At 44.6% G+C, this 22456-nt stretch overlaps 1 protein-coding gene across 2 annotated transcripts in view; it reads right to left on the bottom strand.

Moving 5' to 3' along the window:
- Window positions 1–22456, bottom strand: part of ATP13A1 (ATPase 13A1) — a 412373-nt gene that overhangs the window by 36030 nt on the left and 353887 nt on the right. For both annotated transcript variants that reach the window (XM_085654252.1, XM_085654251.1), the window contains exons 23-24: window positions 4033–4175; window positions 3181–3292 (exon numbers count right to left, since the gene is read on the bottom strand). In XM_085654252.1, coding sequence (XP_085510378.1) covers window positions 3181–3292; window positions 4033–4175 — 255 coding nt within the window. The remainder of the gene's footprint in view (window positions 1–3180; window positions 3293–4032; window positions 4176–22456) is intronic.

Genomic DNA, 22456 nt, shown 5'->3' with positions numbered 1-22456 from the left:
CATAATCTCTTGAGGGGTGACAGATCTTTAGTTTTACTGGTTATGAACGGCTTCAGTGCTGAATCAGCTTTTAACACCAAACAGCCGCGCCCCATCGAAGGTCTGGAGAGAGCAATATCTAAACAGACTCCAGGGGACTTACCTTTCAAATTTTTGTCACTGTTACCATGTCTCCTTTTATTTTATGTTTTTTTCCCTCCACCGCAATGACTGCCAAGTCGGGGAACCAACGATCTCAAATTAGGCTGGAACTCTCTCATACCTCTGTGGTCCCCTTTGGTCCTCGCCGTAAAAAGTTTTGTCTCTTTAATGGCCTTTGAGTGCATACTCTAACAATACTTATACTTGGTATCACCGAGGCACCAAAGACCGATGCTGTGAGGGTCAATGATATGCATTTGACTAACAGTTGCTGCTGGGCTTGAACCTCCTTGATATTTCATAGGGGGAGTGTTAGACTTGGCATCTTTGGCGTGGTTTCCCCTGATTTTTCACCTCTACCTCCTGCATTTTTGACTGTGTACTGGACTTCGTTTTGCTGGCTTAGAGGCTTTGGGCACTTTGCCACAGCGGATCAGTGTCAAAAAGCAAGTGCTCACTGTATAAATTGTGAATATGATTTGTTATCCATGATTGCATATTTAATTTACTGGCAAGTCCATAGTAAAGTGAACTGTTTGCGCCCAGGGCCTGTAAATCAAATGCTACCCGTGAGCCTGCAGCACTGGTTGTGCTACCCACACAAGTAGGCTTTCAAATTTCTCTCAGACCTGCCACTGCAGTGTCTGCGCGCCAAGGTGTAAACTGCTATGTAACCCTGGCAAGTGCACACACTTGCCAGGACTGAACCTTCTCTTTTCTTAAATGTAAGACACCCCTCAGGTAGGCCCAAGGTACCCCCATCGGCAGGGTACAGTGTATATTAAAGGTGGGATATGTACTGGTGCATGTTACATGTCCTGATAGTAAAATACTGTGCATTTCGTTTTTCACTGTTTAAAGGCTGTCTGTCCCATAGGTTAACATTGGAGCTGCCTTGTAACATCTTATAACTGTGACTTTCCATTGGGACAAGAGAGAGAAATTGAGTTTAGGCTCTCTGAACTCAGAATTTAATAACGCGTCACATAGTAAAGTTGTTTTTTTAAATTGTGTGTCTGACAATGCCACTTTAAGAAAGTAGGCATTTTCTTGTTTAAACATCCTGTGTGCCTCTGCCGGTTTGTGTATACCCTGTCTAGTTTTGGAGTGACAGTGACTGAGGATGTGCATCCACTCTAGACAAGTCACAAGGGGGGGGGGGGGGGTGAGGTGTGCCCTGCCTTTCCTGGGTGACTCCTAGCCAGGCTGAATAGACCTTTCTGTATTTAGAGTGGTGGGAGGAGTTTTCACTAGCACCTGAATAGGCTGTGTCTGCTCTGCACAATGCCGTCTCCACCTCCTGTCGAGAAGCTGGACCAGGGAGGACAGAACTGGTTTTTACTGAGCTCAGAGACTCTTGCAACAAAGACTACAAAGAGAAAATGGGGTATAAATATTAGACCTAAAACTCCAGAACTTTAGATCACTTCTAGAATCAAGAGGAACCGCTGTCAAGAAGAAGAGTTATGAAGAAGAGTACTGCTCCTTTTCTGTGTGTTGCTTTCCAGGGTTGACCTGCAGTTGTTGCTTCTAGCAAAGGAGAAGACAAAGACTGGAACTTTGCTGTGAACCTAGTTATGAAGAATCTCCAAGGGCTTGTGTGTGCATAATTCCTGTTATGAAGTCTCAGGGACACAAAAACTTCACTACCAGCATCCTTGAACTCCACTGCTGGGAGTTCTAACTTGCCAGAAGGTGCCGGTTCCAGTTGTGGGCCTCTGGAGGTTGTTCCTATTGCTGGGAGCTGAAAGCTTGAAGAAACCAAGTAAATCGATGGATGCATCGTCATAACATTGCCTGTTTTTATGACACAGCACCGCCGAATGGGAGAAATTGCCAAGTCCCGCCGCCGTGCAGCTGAAAAATCGAAGCAGTGCCTGGCAGCGGCTGAAAAATCCACCCCACGCAGAGTCCACTGCACGGACCTCCGAATCTGGAGATCACCCGACCGACTCGGACACAGGCGCTGCTCTGCGGCTGAAAGAATCGATGCAAAGTGAGAGCGCGGCTGAAGAAATCGTCCCAGAGCCTGTTTGCCGCTGCATCGACCTCCAGCCTGTCTTGGACTTCCACGCATCGCACCTGTGTGGCAAATTTTCTGATGCATCACCCAAAGACCACAACTGTCTTGGAATCGACACATCACTTCGTCCTACATTATGAATTTGATGTACAAGTTCACCTGCGTGCAGAAGAACTGTTGCATCGTCTCTCCACAGGCTCAGAAACGGACGCATTACTGTGTTGTTCACTGCTTCCCTCTTCTGCAGCTGTTTGGCCTTGTGAATTTTGATGCACCTAAAGGTACATTGTGTAAAATCACACATCCATATATTTATATGGACAGAGTTGCTTGAAATCTTTAAAAAGTCATTTTGAATTTGTATGTTGGATGTTTATCGTTCTGGTCTTGTTTGATTTAGATAAAAACTTTTTTTTTTCTTTCAACTGGTTTAGTGTCTATTTGTAGTGTTTTCACTGTGTTACAGTGCGCTTGGGTGCAAATACTCTACACACTGCCTTTGGATAAGGCTGTCTGCTCATGCCAAGCTACAAAGTGGGAGAGCAGAGGTTATCTAAAGTGTATAACTCCCTTATCCTGATTAGAAGGAAGGGTCCCTACTTGGACAAGGTGCATACCTCTGCCAACTAGAGACCCCATTTTTCAACAGGGAGACATATAGCACAGAAGAACATTTGGAGGAAAATCTTGAAGAAAAAACATTACATTCCTGACCAGAAGACTGAAGCGCAAGCTCAGGACATACATTTTAAGCATGGGGAAAAAGTGAACTGACATGGCGCCGCTGTGAGTGCTTTATGGCTCCAGTGATTTTACAATGTCATCGTTTTTAGCACCGATGTGGAGCCAGCAGCCCCTACAGATGTGGAAGAGCTATGGAAATGATTCCAGATACAGTATGTAGCCTGGGATATTCAAAAGGTGAATAATCTACCAGGCAGAGCCATCAATTGGAAAATGTTATTCACATAAAAATCAGATATAAATGCAATGTAATTGGTTTGTGCATTCCTTACCTTGTAGTTAATTGCAAATGTGGCCATCTGCATAGCCATAGACATGATGTACACCGTGCTGTTTACAAGGCTCGGCTCAAACTCCTTATACAAATCCACAAACTCATCCTTCCTTCAAAAACAAAAGAGAAATAATTCAGCATGTAATCTTGTTGTATTGATTCAGTCACACTAATTACCATTTGACAAAACTCTGATGTTAGCACCGTATGTTCACTAAATTGTGATGATTCAAATACTAGTAATGGCACTTTATACAAAGAAAACACTTTCTAGTTCTTCAAAGTTACACAAAGTCAAACAAATCATCTTGGTCTGGCAAAAACATGCACCCATCTTCCGATGAATGTTGCACAGAAAAAAATACGTAGATTGAAGTGGGAGTCTTATGGTTTTTCTTTCGCAGGCGGAAGGGTTTAAAAACTACAAATAGATAGAGGAAATCTGCACAGTAGACTTGTCGCATATTTTTTTGCAAGAAAAGCCTCTTGCAAAAATGCATTTGTTTGGAAGCAACTTCTCCCATAAATGGCGTTAAAAGATTCACCAAACGTTCCTTGACTTAGCACAAACGATTAAGCGTCGAACCACCATTGAGTAAAGCAGAAAGCAACTATTTAATCTAAGCTAATTTTTAAAAGGTAATACAGTTTGACGAATTAGATTTCTTAGGTGATGTGGATGCTCATTTTACAGGTGACTACCTTAGAGATGGTACAATAAGGAAACAAAGTGAGGTGTGGGTGATACTCATAATTTTAATCAGTCTGCATATATTTATCTACAGCATGGGCTACACATTCTCCACCTACCATTGTATGAATACAAACAGCAAAAATATAAACTACTTACTTGGGGATACTGAGTTCCTGCGCCTTGCGATACAAGCAAACCAGGCTTCCGAAGTGAACAAGAAACTGCAGAAGTACAGTTAACACTGTGTAGAGATTGAAGATATTTGGCAGTGGGCGTTCTTCTGAAAGCGTTTTCAAAGGCTAAGTGTGAAATAGGAAGACAAGGAAAATGTTGAGTCTAGAAAGTTTTGAAAGAGTTCAAATAATTGAGAAATATTCCAGCACATTATCTCATAACTGCTTCATATATATTAAAGGGTTTATGGATACCAATTTTCGCATTTATTAACTTTTACCTATGGACATACAGAAAAGAAAAATCTGTATTGAGAAACTGCTGAAGTGGATTATAGAATATTTTAGATGACGAATTAAGATTTCAGATTAAGATTCCATGTATTGCAAGAATTTAAAGTGACCAGATAACACAGCATTTATTGTTACCTGCCAAGCCCACAAATTAACACTAAATATTCAAAACAGCAATACTTGGATGAACCCTGCAGTCAAAAGCAAGTAAAGGCAAGAGAAAGGAAAAAACATCAACTCAAAACAAAAAATTGAAGCCATTGATGAAATGCTCTAGAGATGCATTTCACTAGCCCATATAGCATTTGAGTGAGTAACTGAGATTTCTTTCCCCTTATTATTTAAGAACGTGCAGTCTAGAAGGGAGAATGTTAACAATTCCAAAACCCAAATTTAAATTCAGACTGGTAGGATGGAGGTATAATGATAACTTGACTTACAAAGCAGTTTAGTCTGTGGAAAATATCAGTTGTACAAGGCAAAAGAAAAAATTACACCCAAGCTTTGTTTTTTTTTTTTAGTCAGACACGCATAAGGGAAATAATGCTTGTTGGTTGGGTCAAAGGTTTGTAAAGCAAGTAATACACATTTCTTGCTGGTCAAGCACAGATTTGTCCCTAAAAGTTTTAATGATGTAAAATCTGGTTCTCTGTTGTGATGTAGCTGTGCAACAAAGCTCTTGGCCTAAAAACAAATTCTTCACCATAAAACATTCCTAGGAAACAGTAGTTGCAGCAACCGCTTACTTTCAAGAACCCAAAAAGGAAGGAAAGTTCCTTGGATAATACTACAGAAGACATTTTAGCAGTTGGTGGATTTCTCAAATGTAAAATGATGGTGTCTTTTCATGACCGTACAAACTGAAAAACTTGTCAGATAGGGATTTCTAGTACATGCCAGCGACTATACTTTTGAAAAGGGTAATGGCACAGTTTTCACATAGCACTTTTCTTCAACCTTCCTGCCAGTGCAACACATAGGGAGGTACCAACTTGGGATAGGGAAGTCAATTTGTTTCCTCTGGAAAGTCCGTAACACTTTGGATCAGAAAAAACAGCACATTGGTTGCAATAGGAGGTGAGCAACAGGGAGGGAAATGCTAGGAAGGAATGGTTTCTTACCTGTAATACTAATTCTCTTTCAGAGGAATCTCCATTGAAATCATGAGCACTGAATAGTCCTGCCCACCTGTGGGGACCCTGAAGCACTTCTTTTAGACACACTTTATGTAAGTAATATAAAATTTCGAAAGGATAGGAGGTAAATGTGACAAAAACTAAGGTCCTGATTACGGACCACGGCGGTCCATTGGACAGCTGTTATCGCGGTGGCGGTCCGTGGACTGCAAGACCGGCGGTCCACCCACCGTATTAAGAGTACATCGGTTGGACCACCACTGGACCGTTGCAACGACTGGGATCCTTGATCCGGTGGCGTTGGAGCAGCGGTCTGAGGATGCAATATGCTGGTGGGTGCAGGCAGGGGGACATGTTGTGCTCCCCTGTATTCATGCACCCCTATTTCTGCACGGAAAGAAATGCACAGCATTGTGCATTTCTTTCCGTGCAGAAACGGCTGCGGCGGACTCACCATGATGCACGCCTAAGGCACAACTATGTGCCTTAGATATGCACTGCCTTGGGACCGCTGCAATAGGACCGCCGACCTGGATTCCAGTTGGAATCCGGCAGGCAATCAAACTACGGGATCTGACTACGGGTTTGGCAGTCCTTCAGCAGGCGCTGGCGTGGCAGTCCACTGCACGGAATCAGGCCTTAAGTGTTTTTTGTAGACTTAAGACAGCGTATATTGCCAATTCCAATAATTTACTTCAAAAGATTTAAAAGATGGAAGAGAAAAATAAATAGCCTTTCAAAGTTGTGAAATATATGAAAAGTGACATTTAAAAAACCCTACACAACCCTTTTTATTCTTCTTTAAAGTGAATGATAGGAAAATGTAAATATAACTGTAATGGCTGCAGCAATGTAAGTGAGACAATAGAACACGGCACCTAGATGGGCAATTGACCTCCAGTGACCCATTTTGCCTTGGAGGTGGCAGTTGACTAAACTCTTTCTGATGTAGTAAGTAACTGGACAGTATTAACCAAACTGTATCTCTTCCGTTTGGGAGGTGGGAGGGTTGCTGAACACATCAATGCCGTCCTCTCCACCTGCTCGCACACCCTCCGCATACTTCGCAAGACTTTCGAGTGAATCCCCCCTGAGGCCAGTAAGACAGTCACCAAAGCACTCATAACTAGCAAACTGGACTACGAAAACGCCCTCTACGCAGGAATCAACAAATCCCTTGTACACAAACTCCAGACCATCCAGAACACGGCGGCCAGACTCATCATCGGCATCCCACGACATGAGCACATCGCCCAACAACTGCGAGACCTCCACTGGCTACCCGTCAGGAGGAGAGAAACCTTGAAGCTACTCACTCACACCTACAAATCTCTCCACAACACCGGACCCAAATATTTCAACAAAAGCGTCTCCTTCCACATACCTAAAAGAAACATTCGCTCCGCCGACCTCGCCATAGCAAAAATCCCACGCATCCACAGAACCAGAGCAGGTAGAAGAGCCTTCTCCTACGTCATGGGCAAGGCCTGGAACGAGCTCAGGGTCAACATCAGACGCTCCCCTACTCTGCATGTCTCCAAGAAGAGCCTCAAGACCTGGCTTTTTGGCTAACTCTGAGCTGCACCCTCCACCCCCAGAGCCTTGAGACCCTCTGTGGTGAGTAGTATGCTTCACAATCCTCGGATTGATTGATTGATGTGGCAAAACCTGTTCATATAGGAACATAGTTTACAAATAGTCCTCAGTCTAGATTAGATACAATTTTAGCACCGTCCTCACATCAAGAGAGTGGAGAGGCGTCTGCAGGTTTTGAAACAATGTAGGTAAAGTAATACCCTGACTGACATAGAAATCAGGAACCACTTTAGGAAGGGATCTGGAGTGAGTCCCCATACCTACCCTATTACTGTGCAACACTATGTAAGGTTTGTGTCAACATCAGACCTGAATTTCACCAACTTTACGAGCAGATGTTATAGCGACTAGAAAGAAAGCTTTCCAAGACTGATTTTGAAGGGAGGCCCGAGAAGGGACAGAACAATAGGAAAACCTCAGGGGGCTGATGGTGCCTGGATAGGAGGACAGATTTTCTTAATCCCTTTTTGGAAATCATGGACTACATGTACTTTAAAAGAAGAAGTTTGCAAATTAGATTTTCGGTAGGCTGCAATTGCAGCAAGGTGCACTTTAATAGAAGAAAATTGCAACTTTAATTACATCAAATGAAGCAGGTGTGGAAGAACCGTCTCTTCTTGGCAGGTGATAGAATCAAAGTTGCTCTGAGAAAACCAGATGCAGACTCTCTACCAGAGTGGTTTAAATTACCATATTGTATTCAGGCAGCCAAATTAAATGATTTGAAGGATGGTATACAGAATCGGGCCTCTGAACTTGTGAAATAGATCCGGCTGCAAGGCAGCCTCTGTGGTTCCTATTAAATGTGGATGAGATCCATAAACCACCAACGAGGAGGCCATTGAGAAAAATGATCGTCTTTCTGGCTTTCACTTAGGTCAGTTTGAAGATCACAGTTGGCAATAGGGGAACTGATGGAAAGGCATAAAGAAATTTGCCTGATCAGTTGGTTGGCAGGACCTACCGCAACATGCCTGGTTGATAAAACATCGAGACAGTAAGGGCATTTTATATTTTCTCTGCGTACTTAGGAGGTCTTTGTGAGGGAAACCCTAGTCGCAAAAGAGGTCTTGGAGGATGGCGATGTTTAATACCCATTTGTGGTGTTCCTGAATGGATCTGCTCTAAGCATCTGCTTGAACATTTCAGATGCCTAGCAGATGGACTGCCGTACCCCCGAGATCCCTGGGGATTAACAATTTTCCAGATGGTTTGTGATTCCAGGGTCAGTGTTCTGGATCACGTCTCTCCTTGTCCTTTGAGGTAAAGCATGGTCGTTCTATTGCCTTTCTGAAAAAGGAGGCAATTTGTTGTGAAGGAAGGAAGGCATTCACAACAAGATGTACTGCTCAACTGTAGAAGACTGGTGTAATTAGTCTGTTCCTCTGAGACCAAGAGCCTTGAAATTGAAGTGAACCATGTTAGCACCACATTCCGTTAACATACATCAGTCAAACCACGCAGTCCGCTAAAGCCAGAGCACTACAACAGATCTAGGATAAAATGTAGGAAGCTGGCTCTGTATATACTATACCAAAGTGAGGTATAGTGTGCACAAAGTCCAGTGGAACCCCAAAGGTAGGCAGAGGTAAAAGTAGATAGCACCTTACTCTCTATTTGTGGTAGTGTGGTCGAGCAGTAAGGCTGTATCAGAGGGTTGTGTTAAGCATTTGTTGTACACACTCAATCAGCAAATGATATCACAGACTCAAAGACTAAACTTCAGACCAATTGGTCCTGTATACAAATATTCTTTTAGTTATTTTACTTTCCAGAACAAGCCTGGCACAGGTAAGTAATACATACTTTACAGTAGTAATGCAGTTTGTAAACAGTTTGAATTGCAATTGTATATGCACTTTTTTTATTACAGTAGAGCTACTAGTAATGCAATGCTTTTGATATACTGTACATATACTTTGTATTGACTTTTTAGTAGAATGTCAAGTGGATTACTTTACAGATTACTTTTCTTACACAGTGCAGTACATCAGGATACTGAAACTGGGACATTTCCTGTAAACAGGAAAGTAAAAGCGTTTTTGTATTTTGTTACAGTTTTAAAGGGTTTCTTAGATTTTCCAACTCCACACTTAGAAACTTTTCAACGAAAAACAGTCAATGTTATCCTATGGAGAAAAATAGCGTTATCGGTTCAAAGGAAAGTATTCGGCAGTGGGAGTTGGTATTCTGGGGGTAGACTCAGGGGTCCCCCAGGGTCATGGATGGACTCTTGTTACACCCTCAGCGGCACTAGGGCGGCCGGATGTAGAGTGCTGAGGCCCAATGTTATCCAATGGGGGATAGGGGGCGTCCAGTTGTAGGCTGCTTACGAGCAGGCCACTGGGTTATGGGGGCAAAGCTCCTGGACTTAAGCTCAGGGCAAATGGGGGTTCAAGCCAGCACAAAAGGTGCACCCTCAGCAGCACTGGGGCGGCCGGGTGCAGAGTGCTGTTTTGGGTTTGGGCGCCCTGTAGCTTTCGATGGGCAGGCACCAGTTTGCAAACACACTGCAGGCTTGGGTCGAAGGTCTTCTGGGTGCGACCACCACTTGGAGAGGTAAGTTGGGATGATGGGGGTTGGTTAGGCACCGTCAGATGGGCCACCCAAGGCCGTGGGGCGTCGGGCGCATGATTGCCTTTTAGGGTCGGATCTTCTTGCCAGCTCCTGATCGCGGTTGGGGGGACCTTCCGGATTTAGGCTGCAGGCATCGGCTGGAGGCAGGTCAAGGATCACGAGTCAGGCTCGCTGGGGAGACGTCCTCGTGGTGTTGGGCCACTCAAACTCGGGGTGTGGGCGTCAGGTGCAGAGTGGTGCAGACTGGTGGATCTTGCCAGAGCTGGAGTCTGTTGGTGAACAAATCTGGTGTTCATGGGAGACAGGGTCTTTTCTTTTGAAGGCACGTCAGGTACTCTGGGTTCTTGAGGCTGATGGCGGCAGGACACACCGGGGTTTCGCTTCAGCAGGTTTGAGGTGGGGACAGGCCGGTAGGGCTGGGGACAAGTCAGTAGGCGTCCTCTTCTTGTTAGCTTCGGCACGGTTGTTCGGTCCTTTTTCTTTTCTTCTGGTTTCTTGTCTGAGGAAGCAAGGTTCAGGGGTGCCCCTAAATACTAGATTTAGGGTTGTTACAGGTAGGTAAAAGGTTGGGACCAATCGGTCCCTTCCCCCTATTATGACACCCTCCAGTGGGAGGGGGTGCATAAGCCTCACCCTGATTGACTGGGTCCCCCCATCCGCAAGATGGTGGGGACTGACAGTTGCGCTTCACTTTGCCACCCCCACCTGAGGGGTGGAGTCGGCAGAGGTGAGCACACCTCTCTCTCTCTTCCTCACTTGGTTTTCCCGCCGGTTCTTCCGCCCAAAGTGGGGGTCAGAACCAGTGGGGACCAGTTGCTGAAAGCAGCAAGTGGTCTGAGGAAGCTCACAAAAGCTGGAAAGCCTTTGAAGCTTCCCCTTCGTGGACCGAGCCCATCCTGGGGGAGGCGGCTTGGCACTGTGTTCCAGGATGTGCATTGTCTCAGCGCCCCCCCTAAGAGAGAGCCCTTAGAGGTCTTCCCTGGCCACAGTGGCCTGGGTACCTGTGGTACCATTTACCAGGGGCTGACCTGTGGCCAGAGATGCCAATTGGGTTTGGGTTTCAATGCAGTTTTAAGGAAAGAACATGGGCCCTGGGTACCTGATTAGAAGGGGCCCAGGGAACACTCAGTCAAAGCACATCAGCAGTTCAGCAAAAAAGTGGGGGCAACCATGCAGAAAGAGGGCACTTTCTCACAGATGAGCAGTGCCTGGTGCACCCCTTGTAGATCAATATAAATATTTAAACCACACAGAAAAGTACATACAGTGGTCAGTGCTCTTCGTAGCACAGAGAAATCAAAGGGCGTCCCTCTGGAAACCACTCTGAACGGCCAAGAGGGTTGAAACATATGGGACGGCTACACAGGGACTTAATGATTTAGATGAAATGTGGGCTTTAATTTAATACACCCTCCATTGAATGAGAGAGATTTTACTTACTTATAACAGGTCCTCTATTTCAGGATCCCTGTATTTGTATCACCGTCAGTTGCCAATTCAATGTCTTGGCACTTTGGATGCTACACAGCTGGAGATTTTCATGTAATACACCCATGTGGGTGCAAACCTGCTGTATATGTCTTCTGAAGTTATCCAGAATGTTTTTACACTGACTGCACACCTTTACTTATTCCCCTTGGGGTTACTTGATCATCTGTGACTTATTTAATTTTTCTCCACCAATGTTTTACATGCTTTTTAACATGCTTCTGATGTTGCCAACTGGCAGGAACATGGATGTAACTATATATTGCTTTTCTCAGCCGTATTGTACCTTGCTATAGGACAGAACCACAATCTTGAGGCACGAACATCAATGATCACCATGCATGCCTGCACATTTAAAAATGGCAGACAGGTTCTTTCAGTGGATCTGGTGATACGATAGGCATGCCCCTTTAAAATCAGCCTGTTCCATTGCTCCTCATTTTTTCCTGACGCCACTGAACTGCTTCTCACACGCGGACGTGACCTGCAACAAGCACACAGACTTCTGAGCACAACTTTAAGTGGTGAGGCCCTGAAGCGATCAAACGCAACCCCCAAAGTGCTTTCTGCCTCCGAAAGCGTAGGTGTTCTGTTTTATGCATTTTACCAGCCCTCCCTGCGGCAGAGCTGTGGAATTTAATAAACTATCTACTTGTCTATGGGGCAGGTTGCTTCATAAGTCTACTTGTCCTGTAAGAAAATCCACTTGTCCATTTGGTGCCATGTAGTGCAGCAACAAATTATGTCAGCAATCTCATTATATAAGAGCTCTGATATAGCCTCTCTGATTATGCCAGGACTCATACCATTGTAGTGTTTAAATGCTTTCAAATCCCTTATGTAGCCACGTTTCTGCAGATCTACATATTGGGGCTGAAGGTAGTGGTAAGCAATAGTTTCCGGGTTAGAATGCTCTTTTGAGTCTGTGCAAACCTACTAACTTGCATGTTTTAAGGATTTTCAACAACTCTTCTCTAATCTTTTCCCATACTGAGAAATGTTGGAAATTTACTCCTGACAATGGCAGACGTAAACCTTCAAGAGTTGGGAAAAAAAAACTGGTTGGAAGGAAAGTAAACTTGCAAACACTCAGATTTTCGCATGAGCAGATCTATACATGCATATTTGCTCATGCTAACATGCAGTTCACAAATATTTTCTAGGAGTGCTATTTATTGTCCTACTTCTGTAAATTCTTGGGAATTCATGAAAGCCGTAGAGCTGCACTCCATGCAAGGACATATACCATGGGTGCACTTTTTAGACTTTCTTTAATAATTGGGCCCCTAATGTGGTCTGGCATTGACCATGACCTATTGCGTTTATTAAAATTCTGTCTCTCTTGCATGATCGGCTGGGTTCACTTTGAGTAACAGCATTCTGCTCTTTATCAATGAGCATATCGGTACACAAAGTAGTTTTGTTCAATGCCAGTAACTACTGTGGCTGTGTGCGCTTTTTGAGACCAAAAACAATTTTTGCTTTTGCCAATGTTTGTTATAATGGTGAGGGCCCGGCAGCTCCCACACCAATAAGGTTTTACAAAAACTATGCCAAAACAATTCACACATTGACGAAACTAAAAAGCTGACCACCAATTTCAGAGCTACTGGCTTTGCCAGTGCTTGTTTATTTTTGTTTCCCATAATCTTATTGAATCTTATTGAAATTGGTTACAATGATTTTCCATTATGATTATTTTTGGGAAATACTAGCATGCATCAACACGTTACTAAATGATACTACAAAGAAATGGTACCTGAAATCTTACAGTAGTTTAGCTTTTTTTTTTTTCCTGCTTTCATTTTTTTATGAACATTTTATTTTGAAAGCAAAGGATCATCAATCTTGCTTTCAAGCTTCTGCAAATAGGCGCAGATCATCGAGCATTCTGGGACCATTATACATAGCCTTATATTGCTAAACTTTGAAAAAGTGTGTACACATTTTTTATACTGGAACCACTGGCAGTAGCACAGTCAGATTACAACATTTACTTAGAGCGCTCACCCTAATAATAAAGGGTTTCAATTAATGAACCATAAATACAAGTTTGAACAGCATAAACATATAGACAAAAATATTACCTTAACTGCAGATAGTACCCTCCCTGATCCATAATGTGGTACTGCAAACTGGCAGCCAAAGGGCTTGTACTGAAGGGGTTTGGGCCTACTTGTCCGAAGGACAAAATACACATGTCCTGGGCTATAGGAATTCCACATCCCTGCAGCGGGAAGTGCAGGTCGTACTAAACAGCGCTCCACACGAAGCGCTTCATAGAGAGGTTTTTCCACCCTGCTTCAAGTAAGTTTAGCCCTCCTAGGCTAACCCTCTGTCAGTGTTGTGCTCAAGCCTCAACCCACTGACTACCGGTCCGCACGAGCCACATTTAGCAGACGCCCTATCCCAATGTCAGTGTTTTGCCCAAGGCTTGAGCCACGAGTCACATCCAGCAGACGTGACTAGACCTTTCATCAATGTGGTGCAGGCGCACACTTGGGCTTTCCAAACACCAGGTTCCTCAGTGAGACACTCTGGTGGTATCCCCTTCTGCATCTAATTAGAACAGTTAGCGAGGAACTCTAAACATATGCGAGGCAGTGAATTGGCCGATGCAAACAATGAGTGATTGCCCCATTTGTATCACAGCAGGTATAGTTTCACCTGTTTTTTTCTGCTAGTTACAGCATGCTCCTTCTTTGATGACAGCCTGAAAATAACCTGAGTTGCATCTGAGCGGTAATGGTCTCCCCTGAGCTCTCACCATGCTTGACGACCCCCATGTGCCACTCAGGAACTACGTGTCCTTTATTAAGACACACCTTTGAAACACTCGCTCCTTGCACAGCATGTTTGTTAGATGCCCTGCTTCCCATAATTGTACCCCACAGCAGATTACGTACCTCTCAGGCCCGCTCTGACTTGGTTATCTTGCCCCACAGATCCCAGAGACTGCTAGGCTTCGAACTTTTCACAATAGGGTGCCTCAACCCCTGCGCTCTTCTTGGCAGACAGCATCTCCGCCAACCAGCACTGATGTACACCACGCCGTGCCTCAAGCATGACTGCTCCAAACCACCCCCCCCACCCACCCACCACCACCTCACCCCCACCCCCCCACGAGGCTCTTGGGAGCTGGCCCTAGCCCAGTCACAGCAAAGCCAGCTCCATTTATTGTCTCTCATCATACCCTCCGTGGGACGCAATCAGTAAGAACCCCATCTTGTGCATGTGACCCATCCAATGCTGCCCCTGTATGAACCTTCGCGTGTTGGTAAGACTTATTACACACACACACACACACCCACAGTCCCATAGAGCCAGAAACCACAAGCCACACTGACCCTTTAGACAATCACATTCATGTTCCATGCATGGCGTGAGTGGATAATATGCATGACCTAGCTGTTCGTTGAACCTCCACTATTGTTGTTACAGTACAAAGAGACAGCCAATTGCTCCATCCCTATTCATATGGGACTGCATGTCAGCCTTGTCCCCACTTCATGTTTTTATCTTTCTGTATGTAGCACGTTCGCTATGAATGTTCTAGAGCTACAGGAACCAGTTTTAAAAGAATCTTTTTGGGTGCACCGTGGAAATGTTTAGCACCTAACAGGAGGTTGCAGTTTGTATATATTATTTTAATAGGTACTTCTGTTCTTCCAATGACCTGAAGAGGCGCACAATTAAAATGGGCTGAATGCGTCAACACTATCATCTGGAGTAGTCTCTCAACCTAGAATTCTCCAAGTAAAACTTTGGACATCAAAAAAAAAAGAAAAAAAAAAAAAAAAAGGACCTCCGTAAGGACTACCTCCTCTGTGGACAGTGAAATTAATATAAGATACAGCCACACTTGTGTGAAACAACCAGAAGACTGAAGAAAGATTTTAGTTGTCACATTTATAGTCATTATATTTCTAGCCCTACACATTGTTTTGTATGCACTCATAAGACAATTGTTTGCCCTCCCACTACTATTTTGATTTTTTTGTTATATATGTGTATAGTTATACGTCAATTCTTATGTACACATCAGGTACAAGTACCGAGAGTGAAGATTATTATGCTTGTCTACAAGTAAGAATAAAGCATGGTCTGCGAAAATAGAAAAAACACCAGTGATTAATTTGAGCATTCACTGTGTAAATGACTCGATGTAAAATCTGCTCCTACAGTATACCACATTTGTTTACATCACAACAGCCCATTAGTTATAGGCATCCGTCGCTATGTTTTGTGTCTGGATCTCTTAATGGAAAATCATTCCCTTAGGATATTCAGGAATACACTTCCAGCTGAGCGATTACTTTGCACGAGTTGTTAGGATCACTTTGCCTTTCCATCTCTCTTGAAGTTGGCCCCGCTGATTCTTCAGTATGTATAATTTTTAGGTGTGCATTCAAAACTAGGAAGATGCAAGATGCCATTGATCCTAGCAGCGCAGCGAGGATAGTTGCCTCACTGTTGGATGGACTGTTCTCTTCAGAATTCAACATTTCTGAAGGCTAGACAACGGTCTCTCCTCCGACATATACATTTCTGTGTACTATATCCAAAACTGTTCCCAGGTAATGTAGGAATGGTACTGGGATGGAGATGGATTTTTCATGATTTATATGCAATTCCAATCGATTGAGGGTGATGCCAACAATCTGCTAATGTAAGCAGATTGGTTGTTAAGGAGACATCTTGATCAGCCACTTGTCTAAATCTGGGTGCATGAATATCTTCAACTTCCTGCGAAAAGGATTGAGGTGCAGATGCGAGGCCAAAAGGAAGGCCTTTGTATTGGTAATGGTTGCTTTCTACCATGAACTTCTGGAATTTGCAATATTTTTGGCTACTGAAATCTGTAAACGGGCATCTTGTAGATCTATTGTGCATAGCCAATCCCCTTGATGAAGTGGAGGGTAGATCTGGTGCAGAGCCAGCATAAAAAAAAAATAATTGCAAATCCACTTATTTGCTTTCTAAAGCTATAGAAATTATCTGAACTAGTTTCCTTGGCGAGTTCTTCTTCATGAGAAAGTAAAAGGAGTTAAGTCCTTTTTCTTAGTGAGTAGTTGGGACCTTTTCCAAAGCGTATTTGAATGGAGACTTCTTGCTGTAAATGCTCCCTATGAAATAGGCAAGACTTTTCTTGGAGGTATTGGTGACGGAGGACACTTGAATTTGAGACAATCTCTATTCTGCACAATATTCATAACCCATTTTTCGCTAGTTATCGATTTCCACTCTTCCAGATAAGATGTTAAGCTTCTCCTACAAAATGAGTAATGGGAGAGAGGGGGAACTCACTGATTGCCACAGGTATTGGGCTTAGTGGCTGTGGCAGGTTGCAGTTTACCTCCTGACTCTTGACTGATGCCTCTGTTGTAGCTGCACTCGAGGCCAGTGAGGGATATAAACCCGCTAATAGAAGTATCGGTGGTCTGTAGGAATGTGTTCTATATTCCTTCCTCTTCTCCAGTCTTATCACCTGCATAGTGTCAAGCACGGTCTTTGTGCGCGGCTTCTTGTCATCAGCATGAAATACCAAAGAGCTCCCTATCCTGTGCTGGGCTTCAGGTTTGCCCCATGAGGCAGAGCCAGGATGAGAGATACAAAGCCAAACAATGGCAGAATCCATGAGCCACTAAGATGGATATATATGCTGCAGCACAAATAACTTGATTGCATACCATCATGCCCTCAATGACTATTACTTTGAAATCATTTTGTGTCTCTGGAAAGGTCCTTCATAAACGGCTGTGGTGAGTCCAAGAGTAAACTAGCTCGTCAAAGGGCAGAGGGGCTCGGTGACAGCAGAAGTACCTCCTACTTTCCTGCCCATGGAATCATGTTTCTTACTCTTCTTATCAGGTGGAACAATAGAGGAAGGGTCTATGCTATGAGTCTTCCAAGCAGCTGATAGCATCATGGAGTCAAGTATAGGATCCGCATGGAGGAATAAGGAACAATGGTCAGGAGGCCTGTACTTCTTTAAAAGGCGAGCTGGAGCTACCTTGACAGAGGCAGAGTCAGCAACAGATTCATGGCTGCACTGGGATACCCGTTACCAAAGACAGCAATGGTCTTGAGGCAGTTGGTGCAATGTATCAAATATGACAGATGTGAAGGCTGTGGTAGCCGTAAGATGAATACTTCATTTATTTACACTTTCTATAAAGACATCATGAAAAAAAATGTTGACACATACAGGAGCTATCCTCGCTGGAGAAGAGTTACGTGTGTCGCGTGTTAGGATCTCAATGACCATGATCGGGATGTATAACTCAGTATTAGTGAAGGACACCGTCTAGGTGACCTTGAGCGATGACTGAGACCACAACTTTGACATAGACCTCTGGCGAGGTCTGATTTGCAGTTGTCTGTGGTGGTCGAGAAGGCATGGCTGGTTGGATTTCCTATGAATTACTGTTTGTGGCGGAGGAGGATCCTTAGGAGGCTGTGGTGGTGTCAGATTGTGGAGATAGCAAATATGATATCATGACTAGAGAAGCCGTTCTAGATGGAAATTCAATAAATCAATCAGTCCATTTGTAGAGCGCTGCTTGTCACCCATGTGTATCCAGGTGCTGGCAAGGCCCCAACAGTTCAGCCGAAGAACCAGCTTGAACATCTTGCAGAAATCTGGTAGAGGTGCTGAGGTGCAAGGGGAGGTTGTTCCATGCCCTGGCTCCAAGATAGGAGAAGGAGCGTCCACTTGCCCTGCTCCGGTAAATGAGGGAGTTGCAGGCGAGCGTGAGGAAGGAGGAGTAGAGTTGTCTGGTTGGTTCGTGGGAACTTAAGTGGTGGTTGATGTAAGCTGTTCTGGAGTTGTGCAGGGCCTTGAATGCGTGGGTGAGCAGCTTGAACTGGCATCTCTTCTGAACTGGGAGCCAATAGAGCTCTCCGAAGTGTGGAGGGATATGCGATTGTCGAGGGAGATTGAGGTAGAGCCTGGCTGCTGCGTTCTGGACAGTTTAGAGACTTTGGAGAAAGTGGCTTATGATTCCTGTGTAGATAGCGTTCCTATAGTCCAGACGGTTGGTGATCAGGGCCTGGGTGATCGTGCCTCTGGAGTTTTGAGGAAGCCACTAGAAAATATAGCGTACCATGCGCAGGATGTAGATGCATGAGGAGGATAAAGTGTTGACCTGAGATATCATGGAGAGTTTACTGTCCAGGGTGATGCAGCGGTGTCTGGCATGGTAAGTCGGGGTTGGGAGTTTTTGCTGCAGATATTCAGAACTTCGGTCTTGTCCGTGTTAAGCTTCAGGCAGTTGTATCTCATCCAGTTTGTGACGCTGGTCATGCATTGGTGGAAGTTAGTCCTGGTGGTGGTGGAGTCTTGGGAGAGAACGAGTTGCAAGTCGTCAGCGTAGATTATATTGAGTCAATGGGACCTGACCACGCTAGCCAGTGGGGTCATGTAGGGAGTTGAAGAGGGTGGGGCTGAGTGATAAGCCTTGAGGGACTTCACACATCTCTTTGGGTGTGGAGGAGAATGGTTAAGTTCTGCTGCTGAGGAAGAAGCTGATCCATCTGAAGGCAGTTCGTTGGACAGCAATGTCGTGCAGTCTGGCGATGAGCGCGAGGTGGGAGAATGTGTCTAAGGCAGCAAAGAAGTTCAGGAGAATTAGAGCCAATGTCTCTCCCTGGTCAAGGAGGGCCCGGATGTCGTCAGTGGCTGTGATCCAGGCGGTTTTGGGGCTGTGGTTGCTATAGAAGCCGGATTGGGAGTTGTCCAGGAGGTGGTTTTGTTCCAGATTGGTTGCGAGTTGCTGGTTAATGGCCTTTTCGATGACTTTGGCTGGGAAAGGTAGCAGGGTCTGTAGCTGTTGCATATGTTGGTGTCTGCTAATGGTGTTTCTTTTTTTAAACAGGGAGTTGACATCTGCATGCTCCCAGTCTTCTGGGAAGGTGGCTGTGGTCAGGGAGGCTTAGATTAGGGTGGTGAGTTTTTGGCAGAATCTGGTTATCCCAAGGTTGAAGATGTGGTGGAGGTGGTGAACCAGGATTATTCCTGTTTAGGTTGTGGAGGAGGTGTGTTAGTTATTGAAGAAGCCACCGGGCCAGAGTTGTGGGGACAGGGGAATTGGGGCGGCTGAAATTTCTGTAGATATTGGTGATCTTGCTGTGAAAGTAGTTTGCGAGGCTGTGGCAGAGATCCTGTGAGGGGGTGATGTTTTTCCGTCAGGGGAGTTGGAGAATTCCTTTACAATGCTGAAGAGTTCTTTGCTGTTGTTGAAGCCGGTTTCGATGTGCGTTTTCTTCTTAGATTCCCGTAGTTGTCGGTGGTAGCGGTCGAGCACAATTTTGAAGGTGCTTCTGTCTGTGGCGTCCCTGCTGGTCCGTCATTTCCTCTAGAGTTGTTTGCAGAGGCATTTGAATTTCCTGAGGTCTTGGTTGTACCAGCTGTCTTGTTTTGTGGAGGATCTCTTGTGTTTCGTGTTGCTAATGGGGGCGATGCTGTTGGCACAGTCTGTGAGCCAGTGGTTGAAGTTCCTGACGTTTTGGTCCAAGTTGTTGGAGCGATAGGGCTAGTTTGTAGCCAGGGCTTCTGTCCATTCAGAATCTGATATTCTGCTCCAGCTGCAACGTGGACACCGGACAACGTGGACACCGGACAGCGTGGGAGTGGAAGCTCGTTTTGTGGGGATGTTAAAGTGAACAATGGAGTGGTCGGACCACGTGAGGTCTGTTGTGTGGCTGTACTTGATTCTGTTGCTGAAGGTGAAGATGGGATCGAGTGTGTGGCCTGCGATATGCGTTGGATAGTGGACGAGTTGGGTGAGGCTGATGTTGCCCAGGCTGTCGCGTAGGTGGGTGGAGTTAGGGTCAGTGTGGTCATCAAGGTGGAAGTTGAGGTAGTCCAGGAATATGTAGCCCTTGGAGTAAATTGCGATTTAGTTAACGATGGAGTTGTAGAATCTGGTTCGTGGTTGATGGGCAAGGGTGTCCCTGATTGTATTTCATTCGTCTGGAATCTGAAGGTCAGGTGTTCCATGGCCGGAAGGCTTTGGAATTCTAAGAATTTGATTCTGAAGGGAAGCTCTGTGCTTGCCTTCCCGAAAGCCACTCCACTGTCATTTTCTTCGGAGAAGAATGGTGTCTCGAAGCAGACTGTCTCCTCGACGGCAAGCAAGAAGGTGTAGTTCCTCTTTTCGATGTCAATGTGCTCCACGTCGAACGAGGACGTGGTGTCTCACCTTATCGTCTTTTTGGATCACCCATTGGGAGTCCTCAGAGGGTCATGGAGGTACTAGGAGGGGGAGCAGCCTCTCTCTCTCCCCTCAGAATTCTCCCCAGGCAGGGAATCTTGTATTTACTCCCTTCCTCTTGGCCATGCAGGCTAATATTCTCATGCTCTCTCAAGGTGCGCAGTGACAACATTCTCTTGGAGTCATCACCATCGGAAAAACAAAGGATACACATCCTGTTTGGGTCTGCTGTTACCATTTTTTGGCAACATTCTGGGCACTTCACAAAAAGGGATGGCACTTTGCAGAGAAAGAAAAATATCACTTGACCTAAAATACTCAGCAAATACTCCCTGCCCTTAGGGACATTAAGTGTAGAACTTTCAAAGTACTTTTGAAGTGAATTTGAGAAAAAAAAAGCAGTAAAAGGCAGAGCTTTGTGCTCTAGGGTCCTGTTAGCAGGAAGAAAAACAAGAATTTGCAATGTAATAGGTCTCGCATTACTGAAAGTTTGAGCTATTGGTGTTGCTTTATTACTTGCAAAACCAATAGCTCAAACTTTCAGTAATGCAAGACCTATTGCATTGCAAAAGCTTGTTTAGTCTACCGTGACGTTCAATAGTAAATGTTCAAAAATTGGCAGAACTCAGACAGGTCCTCTCCACCCTCGATGTGTAATGTGATCTGCAGACGAGAGGAAAGTGTCAACAACATCAAGGATGGAGACAAGTCAAGGAGCGTCATGTGTCAAAGCGCTACAATTTTTAAAAAAATTTCCCCGTAGCAAAGGGCATTGCAAGTGCACATAAATGGGATTTTTAAGTGACATTTTTATATGAACTCACTGCCCAGTGCTAGCTGGAATGGACTATTCAAACAGCACTGACTTCATTTGCTTTGAGTTTAAGTTTTCCTGCAACAGCGGGAGGTGTCCACACTTCACATCACAGCTGTCCTTTGCTGTGCCAGGGGATGCCGGGCGGAGTGTTACGTGAGGAAAAGTAGCGATTAGAACAGATTATAAAAGAGAACCCTAGTTCCCCCAGGAGGCTACCAAATAGTAAAAAAAACTGTACAATCTCCCTAAAAAGTATTATAGTTTACATGGCATCATAAAATAGAAATGTTCTTGTTTTACATTTTTTACATGTGCTTTGCAAAGTTGCTGAATTGCAACTCTTGTTCCTCAGACTTACCTTTAAAGTTTCCTTCGATTTTGGCAACGTTTTTAGCAAGCAAATTATTGAAGTTTACGTGAAATCCCAGAGCGGGGTCTGGATATGATTTCGGAATGTTTTTTGCCTGCAGTCTAGAGCCCTTTAAGAGCGATGCTTGCAGAGTAGAGGAAACTATTCAGTCCAATAAAATGCACGTCACTGCTCTAATGAGGTAAAAATATGGCAGAGCTTACATTGGTTTAGGTGTTCGAAGGAAGCTCTGCTCCTTTTCTGCGTTTTATTGAAATATATGGTTGTAAAAGATCCAGAACAAAGAAACTCATGACAAGCAGCACTGAAAGCGATCGCGAAAGCGATCGCTATTGTGTAAAAAAAAAAAACAAAAAAAAAAAAACCCACACCCACGAGTGGAGCGTGGGCTCGCCACAGCGAAACATGTGTTTTCCATTATCGTGCCCGTGTCTGGGCACAATAATTGAACCCACATGGCCTTTGGTGCGCGTAATAGACACCAATAGGCCATGCGCGGAGCAATGCGCCCGCCTTTGGACTATTGCGTGCTGTCTTTGTGAAAAACACGCACGCAAAGGCCAATCGCGGAAGCCAAATGGAAAAGCAGACGCACAAGCGTGTGCGATTCCAGGCTCCGTTTTGAAACCCCGGACAAAAGGACTCTCGCTGCGCACTGCATCGCTAGGCGCGAGTCCTAAAAAAGAATTAGTCAAATGCCACCTAGAGGGCATGATGGGACACTAGAGATCAAAGATCCCCTAAAGGTGAAGAGTTCTAATGTATCTCTCACATTACTGCAGCCTATATAGTTACATTTTGCTATCCTTTACTTTAAAAGAGAATAAAAAGGGTTTATGAAAGAGGTTTTTAAAATGTCACTTTTCATATATTTAGTGACTTTTAAAGGCTGTATAGTTTTTTTCTTCCATCTT

Source organism: Triturus cristatus, chromosome 4_1 (assembly GCF_964204655.1).
Source record: "Triturus cristatus chromosome 4_1, aTriCri1.1, whole genome shotgun sequence".
NCBI lineage: Eukaryota > Metazoa > Chordata > Amphibia > Caudata > Salamandridae > Triturus > Triturus cristatus.
This window is presented reverse-complemented; position numbering and strand designations above follow the sequence as displayed.